The 19,520-nt window shown below is 34.9% G+C and overlaps 1 protein-coding gene across 12 annotated transcripts in view; it reads left to right on the top strand.

Annotated features, from left to right (window-relative positions):
• Positions 1–19,520, top strand: part of AHI1 (Abelson helper integration site 1) — a 220,199-nt gene that overhangs the window by 47,163 nt on the left and 153,516 nt on the right. For 11 of the 12 annotated variants that reach the window (XR_009212506.1, XM_032159584.2, XM_032159577.2 and 8 more), the window contains 7 exons: positions 3,241–3,373; positions 7,712–7,835; positions 13,165–13,394; positions 15,180–15,286; positions 16,496–16,614; positions 17,730–17,860; positions 19,173–19,313. Coding sequence is in view for 11 of the 12 variants with exons in the window: in XM_032159584.2 (XP_032015475.1) it covers positions 3,241–3,373; positions 7,712–7,835; positions 13,165–13,394; positions 15,180–15,286; positions 16,496–16,614; positions 17,730–17,860; positions 19,173–19,313 (985 nt within the window). In the remaining variant the exon portion in view is untranslated. The remainder of the gene's footprint in view (positions 1–3,240; positions 3,374–7,711; positions 7,836–13,164; positions 13,395–15,179; positions 15,287–16,495; positions 16,615–17,729; positions 17,861–19,172; positions 19,314–19,520) is intronic. The other variant, XM_032159628.2, reaches the window with a different exon arrangement.

Below are 19,520 nucleotides of genomic sequence, written 5' to 3'. Positions count from 1 at the left end.
CACTGCAAGCTCCGCTTCCCGGGTTCACGCCATTCCCCTGCCTCAGCCTCCCGAGTAGCTGGGACTACAGGTGTCCGCCACCATGCCCGGCTAATTTTTTGTATTTTTAGTAGAGACGGGGTTTCACCATGTTAGCCAGGATGGTCTCGATCTCCTGACTTCATGATCTGCCTGCCTTGGCCTCCCAAATTGCTGGGATTACAGGCGTGAGTCACCCTGCCCAGCCAGCAAGACCTATCCTCTTAAAAAAATTTTTTTTAATTAGGTGGGCATGGTGGCATGCACCTGTAGTACCAGCTACTCAGGAGGCTGAGGAAGGAAGATTGAGCCCAGGAATTCAAGGCTGCAGTGAGCTATGATTGTGCCACTGCACTTAAGCCTGGATGACAGAATAAGACCCCATCTCTTTAAAAAAAAAAAAATTAAAAATTAAAAAAAAAATTTTTTTTGATGTAAGACATGTATCTCTTAATGTTTATGGATTCATGAAATTCTTTACAGCACCTGGCTTCTTCCCGAATCACACTTTGATAGATATATGTGCCTGTGTATACTTCTACCACAAGCTGAGCAGAATTTAAGCTCTTGCTAAAGTATTCTTACTAGATTGGCATTTTTTGCAATGGCAAGAAGCATTGCTGATACAATTTTGCAGTGTTTTACTTGTTTTTATAAAGAATGGAGTGGTTTATTTTATGCATATGAGCTGCTACCAGATGAAATTTATCCAAAATCTTAATTTATTCAAACATCTAATGTAGAAATAAGAACTTACTATTCTTATTTATTCATCTTCATTTTCTATATTTTATATCACATTTGACTTTCTTTTTGAGGCCGATTTTACAGATACATTTTAAAATTACTTTGAGTTAGAATACTTTAAGCATAATATGGAGAGAATAACACTTAGATTATGCCCTCGGGGAACTTCCAGTTTAGGTGGGAAAAGAAAGCAGTTACAGTGTTTATTTTCAGATATGCTTCAGAGAAGTCTTGACGAAATGAGGAAATGTAGGTATAAAGATGATAGTACAGATCAGCAGTTCTCAAAATGTAGTTTGGAGACCTCTGGGAGTTCTGAGGCCCTTTCAGGGGGTTCTTGAAGTCATAAGGTGTTGCTAGTCTCATTCAGATTCATTCTCTTACAAGTATGTACTAGCATTTTCTAGAGGCTAAATAACGTGATATCACAAAAGAGCAGAGGCAGTTACGAAAATCTAGATTTTATTAAGCTAGACATTTAAAGTTAGCAAGTTATTTTTATTTTTATGAAAACTCTAAATAGCCTCCAAAAAAATGTTCAAGAATGTAAAGCATCTCGAAACTAAAAACATTTGAGAATTGCAGATATGAAGACTGTGAACTACAATGGTGGAAGAAGGGCTCATTCAACAGTGGAGCTTGAGACAGACTAGAATGCCCAAGGTAGGGGTGAGTGAAAGAAGGGCAAAGAAGGGTATTTCATATGAAGGCAAAGTTGCAAATAAGTGGGAAAGGACCTGTTGTATTCATTAGGCACTCGAAAGCTTAGCTGGTTGGAAACCAGAGTTTGTAAAAGAGGAGATAAAGTGTACTGGATGAGGCCCACATTGTGGAGTGTCTCAAATGGTAGCCTAATACTTGATTGTGAGAGATGTGAGGAATAATGGAAGGTTTTCGGGTGAGTGAGAAAAATAACAATTGTATTTGAGGATGAATTAATGCAGGCAGTGGCATGGGGAGATCTTGAAGTAGTAACATCAGAATTAGATGGCAGTCATTGATGTGTGAGGTAATGAGGGTCTAATGAATACGAGAGACAGAAAGCAAGAACCAGCGTGATTTAGTGACTGACAAGGTAGTAAAGGAGGGGAAAGAGTCAAGGCTTTTGAGGACCTTTATTGTTATTATCAGAATTTCATTGAGTGTCTGTTCTGGATATGGCACAGTGTCAAACCCTGATAATACAAAGCACATGATAGTGGCTTCAATGTTTTCGTTTTCAGCCTAGGTGATTGGGCACAGTTTTCGTTAACTACACTTCCTACTCTAGGAGCAGCAGCAAGTGGTTATAAAGCCTCCTGACATTTCTTTCAGTTTTTGTTCCCTTGTTCCCCTCCTCTCCCTTTTCTTAATTATGTGGATGGAGGATGCAGAGAAAAGATGGGTACCATGGAGTCTGGAGAATGCAGAGAAAGGATGGGTAGAATGGAGTCTGGTACATGATTGACACTTAACAAATTCTTTTGAATTTTTCACATTCCTAGTAGCCGGTCATAATGCTGTCTCCCGAGGAACTGCCAGATCTTGGTACTATTTGTGAAAAACCTGGTACCTGTCTAGAAAGCATGCCCTTAAAGTAACAGTCTTTGAGTAGGTCCATTAAGCTAGGCTTGACCCTTTGAATAATCCCTCTTAGCCATATAGAGCTAATAATGATTACTGTTAGCTAGTAATAGCTACTCATAGGGTGGCTGTGATGAATATATTCAAAGACATTTGTACCACTTTCATGGCATATAGTAAGAGCCCAGTATATGTTTAATTCAACTTTTTGAATTATAAGAAACAGAAGAACTAAGGCTCACTGAAAGGTTGGAAGAGATAGAATTAGGATAAATAAACGTAACTGGTATTTTCTACATTTTCTATTCTATTAATACCCAGAAAATTTGGGCTTCATCTGGTAGAAGAGGGTGAAAACATTAAAATTTTGAAGAAATTGTAATAATGAATGAGAGACCAATAAGGGCCGATTGATTACTTTGAAAATACATTTTAGAAGGCAGCCACAAAGGGTGATTATTTTAAGATAGGCAGAGAGAGAATGAGCATTTATACATTCTGGCTTAAGCTAGACCCCGTAGGTACTTGTGGTCTTAAAAAAAGCTTGTGACTTTAACAAAAGTGGCTTACTAGTGCTGTCATAGAATAAGGCTGTGACATACATTCTTTTAGTAGCTATATAGAAGCAGTGTGGCAGTGACGGCTTTAAGAGTATCAGATACTGAAATTTTTCTATTTATATTTAGGTGAATTAAGTACTACTTAAACATGAAGAACAAATCCACTTTAAAAATTTCATGGGCACTCATTCTCTTTTTACAAAGTAATTTACTATGGTTTTTCAGCATTCTGCATACTTGTTTTTCTCTGCGTCATAAAAGGACTTAAAAGAACTACAGTAATTGAAATTAAAAACTAGCCTTTGCTTTTTAATGTTTTCTAATTTATATTTTTTAAATGTATGTTTTTTAGGCTTGCCGTATCCCAAACAAACACCTCTTCTCACTAAATGCAGGAGAACGAGGATGTTTTTGTCTTGATTTCTCCCACAATGGAAGAATATTAGCAGCAGCTTGTGCCAGCCGGGATGGATATCCAATTATTTGTGAGTAATAATCCTACCTGTTTAATCTGATTGTAGTCTGTGTGGAGGACATTCTTTAGTTTTTTAAATTCATGGAAATCTTAACTTGAGTAATCCCTTGTACTACTAAATTAAAGAAAACGGATTTCTTCAAGTAAAGAAAATTCTTTTATAATGATTTTACACTTTTCTATACAATAACTGTTCAGAAGTAGAATGAGAATGATCAAATGAAAGATGGTAAATTTATTTTTAAAACATGCAGGAGGATTTTTGTAAACATTTTGTATTTTAAATATAGAAATTTGGAAACAAGGATTAATAAATCTCATGGGGAACATTAGTCCAATGTGGCTAGTTGATAGCAGTGATGATTTGAGTTACAAAAGCCTCCAGATTTGCTGTGTGGTGGAATACCAATAATTGACTCAAGAGTACCTGGATGAAAACTTCTCGTTATGGTAGAGAAGTCAGCAGAGAGGCCAAGCAATTATTTCTGTAGCTTTAGAAACATTCTGAAGTGAGCGTTATCATACTGTTTTAGACTTAGAAGCATTAAATACTCTCTCCTTTACTTCTGACTCAGTAATAAAACCAGCTCTCCTCTGCAGAAGTAGCCAGCTCCTTGTGGGCATCTGCCCTAAACACTAGATCTTATTGAACTTTTCTCAGCTTAACACAGTTTGCTATTACTTGGTTGATTCCCTTTTTTCTCATCAGGTACTCATAATTGACTTGATTGGCATTTATTAAGTAGATATTGCTGCCCATGAAATAGTAATAAATTTAAAAAATAAAAAATCACTTGTGTTGTTTGATTACCACTATGCTATTTTTAAAATTCACCAAAAACCCATACGTAGAGGGAAAAAAGGTTCTTAGGAAATGCTCCTAAGTTACTAATTTATTTCTTTTGGATAGTGAAATAATTATTTTATTCTGATTTTATGTTTTAAAAGCTTCTGTGATAAATATGTTACTTTATGCTTAAATAAACTTGCTTAAAATGCTGTGTGGATTGAGATACTGCTTAAATCTCAAAAATAGAGGAGGAAGAGGAATCTTTGTCTTTGGTTTTTGACTATTTGATTATGATGTGTCTACTTGGAATTCCTTTAACTTGTTGAATATGCAGCTCAATGTTTTTCACAAATCAGAGAAGTGTTCAGTCATTATTTCTTGAAATGTTCTGTTTGGCCCTTTTCTCTTTCTTCTTCTGGGAGTCCCATTATGCCTGTGTTGGTACTCTTGGTGGTGGCCCACAAGTCTCTGAAACTTTTCTATTTTTCTTCATTCTTTTTCTGCTTTTTTCAGACTGGATAATCTCAGTTGACCTATTGTCAAATTTAGTAATTCTTTCAGTTTAGATCTGCTTTTGAACCCCTCTAGTGAATTATTTATTTCAGTTATTGTACTTTTCAACTGTAAAATTTCTAGTTGGACTTTTTTTTAATCATATCTTTTTCTTTATTGATACTCTCTTTTTGGTGGGAAATCCTTTTCACACTTTAATTCTTTAGACATAGTGTTCTTTAGATCTTTGAATATATTTATAATAGTGGATTGAAAGTCTTTGTTGAGAAAGCCCAGCATCTAGGCTTCCTCAGTTTCTATGTGGACGACTTTTTTCCCCTGTGTATGGGCCACTCTTTTCCTGTTTTTTCCATTTTTCATAATTTTGTGTTGAAAACTGGATGTTTTAATAATACAGTGTGGCAGCTCTGGAAATCAGACGCCCCCCTTTCTCCCCTCACACCCACCCAAGATTTATTATTTTTGCAGTTAACTTTGCGATTTTTGACTAATTCTGTAGTCTTTACTCTCTGTCTTGTGTTACCATATATGTCTGTGCTCGGTTAAGTTAGTGGTCAGAGACCACTGTTGTGGTTGGACAGAGATTTTTAAATACTTGAGTGGATAGGTCTACTGGTCTTTGCCAAGGGACTCTGTGTGTGTTGGGGTATACCTTCAATGTTTCGGTAGACAATCTACAGCTCTGCCTTAGCTTTACTTTCTATTTGTCCTGAGCTGCCTCAGGTCAGCCTGAGTGAGAGGTAAAGCCTCTCAGATCTTTCTTGGTTGTGCGTATTCCCTTCACATACATGCATGGGAATCCTTCTAGATACCCAGGAATATTTTGGAGTTTATCAGTGTCCCCTATGGACATCTCATGCCCAGTTTTTTGTTTCGTTTTCTTTTGTTTTGTTTTGTTTTGTTTTTTTGAGACAGAGTCTGGCTCTGTGGCCCAGGCTGGAGTGCAATGGCGCAATCTCGGCTCACTGCAAGCTCTGCCTCCCGGGTTCACGCCATTCTCCTGCCTCAGCCTCCCGAGTAGCTGGGACTACAGGCGCCCGCCACTACGCCGGGCTAATTTTTTGTATTTTTAGTAGAGACGGGGTTTCCCCGTGTTAGCCAGGATGGTCTTGATCTCCTGACCTCGTGATCCGCCCGCCTCAGCCTCCCAAAGTGCTGGGATTACAGGCGTGAGCCACCACACCCAGCCTGTTTTTGTTTTTATTTTAAGTTCTTTGGTGAGCCTCTTCTTAGCCTCACTTGCAGCCTTGATATTAAATGATGCCACGGGTTGTTTTGACATGCACCTTAGGGTTAGGGCTGTCCTCCCAGAGCATGCTCTGAGCCAGGTCGAATAAAGGCAGGCCCTGACAGTGGATCTTTCCTGGAGGGTCAGACTGTCAAATAGTGAGAAGTCTTTGGGGATGGGGCTTTTAGGGAGCATCAGACCTGTTCTGCCCCATCCAGTGGCTGCTAGTCTCCTGATTTTTATTGGTTTTTAAGGCTTCTTTAAAATTTGAGACAGGAATGAGAACATAGCAAGTTAAAACACCATAAAGCTCAATGTTCTTACCAAATTCAGCCATTTTTCTCTTTGCTTAATTTTCAGAGTTCTGAAAATGTTGATTTTTGCCAGTTTTTGCCAGTGTTCTTGTTGCTTCTGTGGGGAGGAGATTTTTTCTAAGACTCTTACTTTGCTATTTCACAAGTACAGTAGTCCCTCTTTTTCCGTAGGGGATATGTTCTAAGACCTTCAGTGGAAGCCTGAAACCTCAAGTAGTACTGAGCCCGATTGCCATCAGTGGAAACACATGTCTGCTCATGCTTTCCACCCACAGATTTGTGTCTTTTCCATCTTAACAAAGCACTTACCATGCACTAAAGGCCATTACTTTTGTCATTTGAGGTGTGACAGCAAAACTAGCACAACCTCTTTTTCGTTCTTCACAATTTCACGGATAGAAGATTTTTACTGTAGATCCTAGCAACCTCAACATAAGATTTTTTTTTCTTTCCTTTTTAAATCAAGAACTTTCACCTTTTCAGTCAAAGGAAGTACTTTATGGTTTCCCTTTGGCATATGCCAATTGCCAACATTATTACTCTTGCACTTTGGGACCGTTAAATAAAATAAGGGTTACTTGAACAAAAGCACTGGGTGACAACCAGTCTGATAACTGAGACAGCTACTGAGTTTCTGATAGACAGCATCTACAGCATGGATACATTGGACACAGGATAATTCACATGCTGGAGAGATGGAGCTAGATGGCACGAGATTTCATAACACTACTCAGAATGACGTGCATTTTAAAACTTAGGAGTTATTTATTTCTGGAATTTTCCATTTAATATTTTCAGACCATGGTTGACTGCGGGTAACTGAAACTACAGAAAGTGAAACTGCACATAAGGGGGGACTGCTGTTATTTCTGAACTGCTAAGTATTTTAAAGGGCAATTGATTTTTACCACTAGATGGAAGCAGAGACTTGGAAACTTTGTTTTTCCGTGTTATTATCTTAGATTTCATTGTATGTTTAAACATATAGTAAAATACCACAGTGCTTTGTGTGTCTTATTGAGTCATTGTTATTTCCCATACTATCCCTGATTACTGTCCCTGTTCATTTTAGTATTAAAATTTACTTTTGACAATAGCACAATTTACATTTCTCTTTACTTCAAATAATTAAATTTTTGGTTGGCATTTAGTTGATTTTCAGGTAAAATAATAAAGCCCAAATTATAGAATATTTTAAGTGAATTACAATGTAAATTTATTATTCAACTGATAAATTTATTATTAAAGATTCTTAGGGGATTTCTTTAAAGAGATGAAAATGATAATTATAGCAAAATTATAACTGATAATTTTGCATGTGAATTTTTGTGTAAAGCAAATTAAAAATTATTCTTAAGTAAATTTTGAAATTTATGCTGCAAATGTCTGGTTATAATTTTGTAATAGACTGCTTATGTCTAAATAATATTAAATTATGTATTTGTATATTATTGGATTAAGGATCTTCTGTCTGGAAACCTAATTTCTAAATATTTTCATTAGTATATGAAATTCCTTCTGGACGTTTCATGAGAGAATTGTGTGGCCACCTCAATATCATTTATGATCTTTCCTGGTCAAAAGATGATCGCTACATCCTTACTTCATCATCTGATGGCACTGCCAGGTTAGTATCCTTGAGAAGTACTTATGTGCATGCTGTTTGCCGTCAAGGAAAGCAAAGAGAATATAAACTGATGTAACTACTCTTATGCTCCAGTCATATTTTCCCAAGAAGAGACTGTCATAAATATGCATTATGCAGACTGATTCCATAAATTATAGTAACACTTTTTAAAGACATTTTTCTTAAATGTCTTTTATTTATGTAGTATATAATATTTCTAGTCCTCACCATCTTTAAATGATCATTATGTAAACTGATTAATGCTTTGAGATGGGGTTAGGGGTTATTAAACACCTGAGATTTTTCCTAGAGCATAAGCTCTTGGTGGCAGGGATACTGTCTTCACTGTTGGCTGAATTCGCAGAGGGTAGAATCCAGTGGTGCTCAGTACATCACAGTAGAGGAAATAAATATGTACCTTATATTTTAAGAGTTTTATAGATTGGTTAAACGTTTACATTTTTCAGAATATCTATCTTAAAAATAATTTATCCCTTTTCAATTTAATAAGTATCACAATAAAACATTTTAAAAGCTAACTTTTAAAGTTTCATTTATACTTTTTTTAGTTGCTTGTTCTACCTTGAATGTGTTCTAAAAATACTATTAGTTTTCAAGGTGCTTTTATATACATCACTTAATTTGATTCTTACAGCTATAGGTAGACAGACATTATTCTCTCCACACACTAGGAAACTGACATGTAAACAGTTGAGATCCATGCTGAATTCATTGTCATTTACTTCTGCCTTCTACTCTCTTAACACTTCGTGTTGCTTTTAGTGTTCAGACCACTTCTTCTACTGATCTTGCCAACCTCCTTTTCTATATAAAATATCTAACCAAGATGTTATCATTATTGGTTAGTTTTTATTTAAATGAAAAAGATGAGAATTAGTAACAATTGACTTCCTTCTTGATCATGCTGGGAACCTACTATTACTCCTTTTTGACAATATCCTCAAGAATCTATCTGATCTGTTCTTTTAGCACAGCCATTCTGTCCAATGCCAGACCATACTAAAGAAAAATACATAACTTTGCTGAGGGGTGACTTTGGATTTGTAAGTCTTAATGTCACCTAAGCTGTCATCTCTACTGAGGAATCCTTTTACTTTACTCAGCTTCCTTTTCTTTTTCCTCTGGCAGCAGCAGATCCAAACTTACCATGAACATTCTCTACAGTAAATCACAGTCTTCCCACTTCATTAGATGACTATCTTCTATTTATTTATTTATTTGAGGGTCTCGTGTCAGCTGAGTGGTGGTTCGGTCATGCGGTCCGCCCGGGCACTTTTCCTGCCTCAGCCGTCCTCGCCCGGCTAATTTTTTTTGTATTTTTAGCAGAGACGGGGTTTCACCATGTTAGCCAGGATGGTCTGGATCTCCTGACCTCATGATCCGCCCGCCTCAGCCTCCCAAAATGCTGGGATTACAGGCGTGAGCCACCGCACCTGGCCCTGTCTTCAATTTAGATGAAATTTAGTCAGACATGAACTTCGTATATTTCCTTCTGATTTCCCTCCTAATATCCATAGATATGTCCATTTTTAATCTCTGTCCATCTCTTAACAAAGAGGCATGAGACTGACTTTTTAAAGGTTATTTGACCTGTACTTTTAATCTCAGTCCCTGAAAATTTGTATTACATCTCCTAGTCAGATTAATATCTTTCTCTCTATTGATTGTGTCCTCTCATCTTAGAAATATGCTCAAATGGGCCGGGCGCAGTGGCTTATGCCTGTAATCCCAGCACTTTGGGAAGCCGAGGTGGGCAGATCACTGGAGGTCAGGAGTTCGAGATCAGCCTGGCCAACATGGTGAAACCCTGTCTCTACTAAAAATACAAAAATAAGCCGGGTGTGGTGGTGTGCATCTGTAGTCCCAGCTACTTCGGAGGCTGAGGCAAGAGAATCACTTGAACTGGGAGGTGGAGGTTGCAGTGAGCCGAGATTGCGCCATTGCACTCCAGCCTGGGCGACAGATTGAGACTCCGCCTCAAAAAAAAAAAACCAAAGAAATATGCTCAAATTGCCTTATCTTAAAAACATCATTTTCAGTTCTTCCTGCCTTCTATGCTAGCCCATTGTTTTTCTTTTTCTACACCATCAGGAGTATTCTACACATACTGTCTTTACTTCAGCCCAGTTATTCTGGCTTTCTTTCCCACCATGCTACATAAACTTCTTTCTTCAAGAGGTTGGCAGTTTCTTGCTATTTTTAAATCCATTTGGGCAGTTTAACTCCTACTATGCTTGCCTACACTGTAGTAATTGATTATTGACCAGTCTTGAAATATTTTGAATTCATGGTTTTCATTGACAACCACTTCTCTTCTCTTTATTACTCTGACCAGTTCTATCCATTGTCTTTCTCTGATTTATTTTCCTCTGCCGATTGTCTATATGTTTTATCCCCAGGATTCTTTAGTTGATCGTCTCCTGGTTTTATATGCTTATCCTAGTTTCTCTTACCTTTCCCAGCTTTGACTCTTGCTGATATGCTAATGACTTCTAGCGCACACCTTTTTTATGAATTTGACTTCCTGTTACACATTTCCATTTGAATGGCCCATTGCCACCTCAAATCCAAAACCAAACTTACCCACCTCCTTAAATTTTGTTTTACTCCTTTCTCTTACATATATTTTAATGGCATCCTTATCCACCATCTCCCAAGCTGAAAACTCAGAATAGTGTTCATCTCTTCTTTCACATCTAACTAGCACTAAAGTCTGCCAATTCTCCCTCCTGAAAGACTCACAATTTTGTCACATCCTCTCTATTGCGTTTGCTTTAATTCAAGCCCTATTACTCCTTGCTTAAATTGTTGCTATTGACCTCAGTGTTCAGTCTCTAAGTCCTCTGTCTCTGCTGTGTTTAAAATTATCTTTCCATAACTATCTTTCATAATGCCTTAATTTTTTAAAAGACTTTACCCATTGCCCATTAAAAAATTTTCCAGTTCCTTAGCATAGCCTAACAGGCATGTTCCTCATTGACCCAACATTCTTCTCTCATGCGCTTCCCCTGTACCCTTTGTTTTACCCACGTAATCTTTTGAAACACCCTAGCATCTTATCTTCTTTGGCATCTTCCTGCCCTTTGAAACTTACCTACTTTTCCTATACTTAAATGACCTTCTCCTGCCCTTCCTGAATAACTCATTCATTCAACAAAAATTAAGTGCCTTTTGTGAGCACTCGTAGGTTTGTAGTTATTATTTAAAATCCAGCCCAAATTCTATTATTTCTTGAAGCTATCTTAGGTTTCTGCACACAATATGTAAAGCACACATTTTTTCCTTATTTATCTTTAAAACTGATATCAATTAGGACTCTTTAAATCATTAAAATAGTATTGTGAAAGCATTAACTGAGTGAAAAAAGAAGCATTGTGGCTAGCATCAAAATGACAAGGAGAGTTTTGAAAGAGGTAGGGAATACTTGTAATAAATAGCTGTTGTCCAAAGAAAGAGAATTAGAACTGCAAATGCTCACGAGTGGCAGAAGTATGAATTTCTGTCCATGTCTTCTCCTTCTTTATTCCTGAAGATCCCTGACACATAATATTGCTAGTGTCTCCTAAGTATTTCCCACTTGAGTAGCTTTCTGCCATATGGGTTTATCCTAAATACCCTTCTTTAGTTATCCCTAGAATAATCTGTGTTTTTCTCAAATCAACAACTTCTAATACAGTCAGAAAGACTTTTCCATATGTAATGGCTCCCACACTGGCCTATATGTCCCCACTATTCCCTCTTCTCAAACATATGGCTTAACTTTATGTTTTTTCTTTCCCAAAATTTGGTAATTTTTGTGTGTGTTCATTCAGTCTTTACAAATTTGTGTTTCTTTGTTCTCTGTGATCTAGTGTGATATTTTTTCCCCAAACCCATTTATATATTTCTTTTAATCTCAGATTCTACCATGGCCTGGGTAACAGAAACCATCATTGATTCCAGTTCAGTTTTTACAAAAAAAGCTTTACTTTTTTTTTTTAATATTATGTCTGTTTTAATTATATTGAGCTGTTTTGAAGATGTATTTGCTTCATTTCTGCCTGTTATATAGTATTTTAAATAATGCTACTAAGATTTATTACCGAAAAACTGAGTTTTTTATCTTTTATCTTTTTAATATTTTCCCAAAATTAGTGGTTTTTTTCTTCTAATAGGCATCATATTTCATATAAATATGCTTATTGAAAATATACTGTGGTAAAAATGTTTGTGCAATTGATTCATGGGCTTTATTTTTACTCGAAAACATGTTCTTTCACTTCCTCTATTTTAGTTTGGATTGTTAGTAATTGAAGATCATACCCTATATTGTAAGCAGCTGCTGAGGAAACTCATAGAATATTATTCTTGAATAGAAACTGTTTTTTTTCTCTTATCAGTAATCTTGGAACAGACTTAATTTGCTTTGGTTTTCAAGCAATAATTAAAAGGATGAATACAAATCCCATATTTAAAATTAATATGTTGTTCTAATTTTGATAATTTAACAAAATATATTTAAAAATCCAATGCTTCATGCTTATATAGCACCTGTACATTGGTAGATTTCACCTAGTTTTATACATTGCTAGAAATGCAGAGTATCTAAGAGGTTAACCCTTAGGGGTTTACTCATTTGTCAAGACTGTAGCAGTGATAATAATCTTAATTTTTTTTAATTAGCCATTATTTAGAGGACAGGATAGTGAGTGTTACACAAAAAGAACGTGCTTAATGTAGGATAGTCTTTTCTATCAAAATGTCATAATTATTTTAATCTTATTTTACTTGAGAATTCAAAATATAATAATTTTAGTATCTCTTAAATCTTTGCGATCTTCATTTTTACTATCTAGGCTTTGAAATTACAAATATAAAAGTTAATAGACTATTCTATTCTCTAAACCCCCATTAATAAACATTTTGTAAAAGTGGTATACACAACCTAAATGGGAAATCATTAGTTTCTCCCTATATACTTTTTATGTATATTGTACTAAATGCAATATTTTACCAACTGTTCAATGTGTGTTTAACCAATGGCAAAATAGGTAGGTTTAAAAAAGTTATTAATTTTATAGTATAGATTACAATTAGTGGATATAATATGCTGGATAATAACTATAACAAATAACTTTGTCACATGTGAAAATTCCAGTCATCAAATATGAGATCATCATTATATTTTTCATTGTTTTAAAACTTAGTTTACCATTGGTTGTTGTCACTTGCTTACTTAAGGTTCATTGGCTATGTTGGTTCTTAGAAAAACTGTTAAAAGAAACTTCTGCTTTTCAGAAGCAATATGTAACTTCTTATCCTTTTCCAGGATATGGAAAAATGAAATAAATAATACAAATACTTTCAAAGTTTTACCTCATCCTTCTTTTGTTTACACGGCTAAATTCCATCCAGCTGTAAGAGAGCTGGTAGTTACAGGATGCTATGATTCCATGATACGGATATGGAAAGTTGAGATGAGAGAGGATTCTGCCATATTGGTCCGACAGTTTGACGTTCACAAAAGTTTTATCAACTCACTTTGTTTTGATACTGAAGGTATGTCAGAGACTATGAATGAAGACCAGCTATGTGAAGAATTTTTACCAGAATAATAGTTATTTAGGCTTGAGCGGGTTATGTACTGATGATTGTGCATATTTAGGTTTATGCTTATTTTGCAGGTCATATGATAGATTTGACACTGAGGGACTTCTGTTTATAATTTTTAAGTTATTAAATTCTTAAACATTTAATTCAATTAATCTTTGCTGTAACAACCAGTCATGTGCCAAATTGCTTAAATATATTTCTTTGAACTGGTGATTATCATTCTTACTTTTTTTTCTAGAACCTTAAAATTTGCAAACATATAGAAGGGAAATTTGCAATTATTTCAAGTTTTATCTTGATACAAGAATAATATAGTGGCCGGGCGTGGTGGCTCATGCCTGTAATCCCAGCACTTTGGGAGGTCGAGGTGGGTTGATCACTAGGTCAGGAGATCAAGACCATCCTGGCTAACACGGTGAAACACCATCTCTACTAAAAATACAAAAAATTAGCCGGGTGTGGTGGCATGCGCATGTAGTCCCAGCTACTTGGGAGGCTGGGGCAGGAGAATCGCTTGAACCCTGGAGGTAGAGGTTGCAGTGAGCTGAGATCGCATCACTGCACTCCAGCCTGGGCGACAGAGTGAGACTCCATCTCAAAAAAAAAGAATAATGTAGTATGTTTTAAAGATGTAAAACCTAAATCATTTTATTATCTGAAAGAATGAAGAAATTTATTGTATCTATTAAATAGTCACTTTTTACATAATTTCAGAGACTAGGCATGTAGGCTAGTGCTATAATTAATTGGTATGGGATCCAGATCAAAAGGATAATACTGCTGATTTACTCAGTTCAGCTGTAGGGATGTTAATAAATTTGGAACATATTCAGGAAAGACTGAATAGAAAGGTATCTGAAAACTACCTCTATCTTAATAGCAGTAGTTCAGATTATAAGAGACATAAAGACTTTCTTCAACTATTTGGCCATAAGTTATCCAAGTGTGAAAAAAAAAAAAAAAAAAAGGCAATTGGTCCATGTTACTCCAGTGGGTAGAGGTGGGCCAAAGCTGTAGAAGATAGATTTTCTTTGTTCAGAATTAGAAAGAATATTTTAATACAGGAAGCAGTTCACCAGTAGAATAGCTGTTTTGTAAAATACTGAATTCACAGTTGCTGAACAGCCATCTGTTAGTGGTGGTGTTTGAGATATTCCTGAGTGGGTATGAAGTTGAACTTAATGGTCTCTGAGGTCTGTCAGCTTTAAGATTATTTGACTCCAAAGAATTGATGTTAAACTGGAATACCTGTTATTTATTATTTTATTCATTTCTTGATCATTTAATGAGTTTCTACTGAGTCTTGGGTATTATACTGACACTGCATATTAGAATATAGGTATTTTTCTAGGAATCCAAAACAGATTTATAGGTTAATAAAGATGAGAAATAATGTTACATGTCGGATGGTTCAAATTATTTGGCTTTGGAATATGAGCCATATACACATGTGCTGAGAGGCTCATTTCTTTTTGTAGTTAAATTCAGGTAAGTGACAAAGGGAAAGAAGTAATCAAAAATAATTTAAAAGAGTAAAGAATTCATTTAAAGATAATTGGGGTTTGTTTGTGAGTAGCATTTTGATTTTTGGCTTTTTTAAACTGAAATACCTTTTAATAGCCCTTCAATTCTTTGACCGTTTTACTGGGGTATGGTTTCCCCCAATTTCCTATTATTTGTTTCTAACTCTGTGTGACATTCATAAGTGAGTGATCTTATTTTTTTAAATAGGTCATCATATGTATTCAGGAGACTGTACAGGGGTGATTGTTGTTTGGAATACCTATGTCAAGGTTGATGATTTGGAACATTCAGTGCGCCACTGGACTATAAATAAGGTATAAAATCATATTTTATATTTTGGGATTTAATTAAAGAAGTTGGAAAAATCCAATCACATGACTTTAAGATAGGGCGTCAGACATTCTGTTCTCTCATTTCAAAAAATTAACAGTTTTTCTTAGTTATCAATAATTAATTAGCACACCTTCCTGATGGCTGACTGATGATATAACGACTTAGTGAAGATTTTTAAAATTTTGGCCAGGTGTTAATTTTGCTTTTTTATACCCCATTTGCACTGTGGCATTCAATAATACATTGGGTGACATTTATGCTAAAATGAGATGTATGTTATATTACCATCGATAAGTAATAATTTATATTTTCTATTATATCCTTTTTCCTTGGTCCAATTATATCTCTAAAAACAGTGTTCTCAGTATTTTATCAACACTGGTGTCTTTCAGAGTTACGCAATTATTATGAAGATCTGTCATTTTATCACAATAATTGTTTCATTTGAAATTTGCTAAATAGAAACAAATGAGTAGGTTCTTTCATTTGGGGGCTGGAGTGTTTTTAAAACAGCTTGTATGTTAAGCAATTTTGTTAGTGTACATTTTTTACTTTTTATTTAAGAATACAAATGAATCATTAAACTTGAATTTGTTCTGTATAAATTGATTCAGTTTCTGCCTAACATATTATACCTTTTTCTTCAATTTTTCTTAATATAATTATGACAGTAGTTGAAAAAAGACACCCTAAGTGAAAAATAATTTCCACGAATTTTAGTTAAATCTGTTGAGTCTATCAGATCTGTTGAAAAAGCAGTTCATTCTGTTGTTAGAAATTCTTATCTAAATAGGGATAGAAACTTGAAAATTAATTCTACATGTGGTTTTGAATTTATAAAAATTGGAAGCTTCTTATATGATTTTAAACAAAAAATTTAATGTTACAAAATGTGTTTGTTGGAAGTGCTTCTTGTTTGGGACTGACTAAATTTTGGGAAAGTGAGCATACTACAAAAACACATACTAATTAAATGTGCATTTACACATTGCATAACAACACAAAAATACAATTTATCAGCTTTATTTTCAACCCTAAACTGAGGTTACTCAGAATCCTTTTGCTAACAATTTTAAAGCATCCTATACAGTGGAATTGGAAATGATATTTTAAGATTAATTTTGTACCCCCAAAAAAGTTTAACATTAGACAAACTTTTCAGTAGTAGTATTTTTTTTTAATCATTTTAGGAAATTAAAGAAACTGAGTTTAAGGGAATTCCAATAAGTTATTTGGAGATTCATCCCAATGGAAAACGTTTGTTAATCCATACCAAAGACAGTACTTTGAGAATTATGGATCTCCGGATGTAAGTATATTTCAGTGTTGACAGGATAAGTACTCACAGAATAAGTAATGAATTAAATTATATTTATAAAATTTGGTAGTGGTTCTCAACTAAGCAGTGCCCCCACACTCACCAAGGAACATCTGGCAGTATCTGGAGTTTTTTTTTTTTATGTTGCTTCTAGTATCTAATGAGTAGAGATAAAAAATATTGCTAAGCATCCTACAACCCATAGGACAGCCCCCCTAAAACAATTATCCAGCCGAAAATGTGAGTAGTTCCAAGGCTGAAATGTAGTTAGTTGCTTTTATTTTCACAATTTAAAAAAACTTCTACCTTCAACAATGATATTGATTGATACTGATATTATCACTATGATACTGTTACAGCATTAGTATAATATGATGTAACTACAGGAGAGGGCTTTTGATTTATATGTCCTTGTTTTTTTCTTTATTTCCAAATAATGGCAAATGTAGGGAAATATCCTTCCTGTAAAAGGTGGAAGCAGCGTTCTGGGAAAATCAGCATGGACTTCTAGTGCACTTTTGTTTAGAGATGATAATAATACCTACCTGGCACAAAGTGTGTGCTGAAATGATGTTTACTGTTTTTTCATGAGTGAAAAAATATGGAAGGCTATGTACCATATTTAGCAGATGGTTTAATAATATGTTTTATCTAATTTTTTTCGGAGATCAAATATTCCTTGTATTATTTTTAAAATTCATCAGGTAGAAGAATATATGAGTATAAAAATTCTATCCATTAGTTTAGTAACCAGCTCAAATGCTACTTCCATAAAGTAGTCTCTCTTGCTCCGTAGCTAGAATTAATTTATCTTGTCCAAGTTTGAAAAGAACTCTTCTGTTTTTCTTTTGCAGTACGTTCTACATCCACCTTCTATTTTACGTTGACATGTTTCTCCTCTCTTGCTAAATTATAAACTCCCTGGGCTCTTGGGACTAGCTCTCCTTTATTCTGCATCCATTATATTATAGAATGTCTCCCATATGACAGATTCTCCAAAAATGTTTGTTGAATGGAAATTAAGTATTTAAGAGAAAAGATTTTATACCACCAGTCACTTACATGATTAAGACAGTTATATTTGTAAAATCTTTTTTTGCTTGTAGGTTAGTAGCAAGGAAGTTTGTAGGAGCAGCAAATTATCGGGAGAAGATTCATAGTACTTTGACTCCATGTGGGACTTTTCTGTTTGCTGGAAGTGAGGATGGTATAGTGTATGTTTGGAACCCAGAAACAGGTGAATATTTATTGAACTTTAAAAATCATTTGGGGAGGTACAGGGGTTTGAAGAAGTGTGAAAGTTCTACCATTTTATGGAATAATCTTCAAGGAAATTCTGATTTTGGGTTTTCAATTATGTTTTTTAAGATTAGAAAGCCTTTAAAGGAACTCAGCTACAGTCTAAACTTGTATTAAATTTTGTTCTCTATTGCTTTAATATCTTTATGGATTTAGAATTTCACATTATAATTCAAGGTTTGTTCTGTCATGGCCTATAATGAGACGTTGCTGATCTTAGAAAAGCATTTAATGGAGACTAACACGAAGTACAAAATGTTGCAAGCTGAATTTGGAATATGATTAGGTAGACAAATTGTTAAACATCTATATTTTCATTAGTAACAGAAACATACCTGTGAAAGTTTTGATGTCTGAAACTTAAATAGCAAGTTGCCTGAATTACTGCAATTCAGTTTTTTTCCAATAAACAATTACATTGGGAAGCTCACTTGTGCCTCACCTTTGCTTTTCAAAAGAAAAGCTAAAGCTACATGAATGTTTTTAATAAGAAATTGAGAGAATTTCATAGAACTAACTTTAAAATTTCTTTAATGAACAGTATTTGATTTTTTCCTTGTTTTTTTTTTTATTCTTTCTGTTAGGCATTTTGACTAGTCAGGTAACTTAGATTTTTGTTTGATTGTTTGTTTCCTGTACCGTGTTTTGATGCTTTAGCATCAATTCAGTAGCATTAAGTCTCACCTTCAATAAATGAATCTAGATTCTTTGCTTTTTGACTCCTGACTGATTTTCCTGGATTCCACAGATCTCTGCTTTAGACATCTTTTAGGCCATAGTCATAGGTATCTTTCAAGCAAATGGGTACCTCAAACAGCATCTGGGAAAAAAAAAATGGAAAAGTTAATCCTTCACCAAAGCTCACCCAACTAGAGTTTCTTTAGTTTTAGAGTCCTGTAATTTCTTCCGTAGTTCTACCTAGAGTTCTCTGTCATTTGGAGTTTGCTTAGCTCTGTCCAGTCTCCAATCTCAGAGTCATATACCTCTCTACTTCCGTCTGTGCCCTTTGTCTTTATTTGGTGCCTTGAAAACCTCATTGAAGAGGTAGAAAGTAGAAAGAGGAGGGTCAGTGGAATGTAAAATAAAGATATTGTTACTCAAACATTTTTAAATATTTGAGGTTTTCACATAAATAATGTGAGCATCATTGCTGTAAATATTTTCTCATAAATGGCAGAATAATCTTGTAACAAGATTTATCGATACAGATATGCTCTGATATACATTTTTGAATCACTGTTTTTATTTAGGAGAACAAGTAGCCATGTATTCTGACTTGCCATTCAAGTCACCCGTTCGAGACATTTCTTATCATCCATTTGAAAATATGGTTGCATTCTGTGCATTTGGGCAAAATGAGCCAATTCTTCTGTATATTTATGATTTCCATGGTAAGTCTACCACTTGATAAGTAAAGAATTTTTAGAGTAACCTATACATTTAGACTAAACCAGGAATCTGTCTGGAATTTAAATGTTGACAAAAGTACACATAACAATTGTGCCCTTATGTTGGAATCACAGAAAGCTAGCCACCAGTTTCTTTGTAAATCAATTTAAGTAAATAGAATTCACCCAAAAATTATTTGGAATATGTTA

Source organism: Hylobates moloch, unplaced genomic scaffold, assembly GCF_009828535.3.
Source record: "Hylobates moloch isolate HMO894 unplaced genomic scaffold, HMol_V3 SCAFFOLD_2, whole genome shotgun sequence".
NCBI classification, from domain to species: Eukaryota; Metazoa; Chordata; class Mammalia; order Primates; family Hylobatidae; genus Hylobates; species Hylobates moloch.
This window is presented reverse-complemented; position numbering and strand designations above follow the sequence as displayed.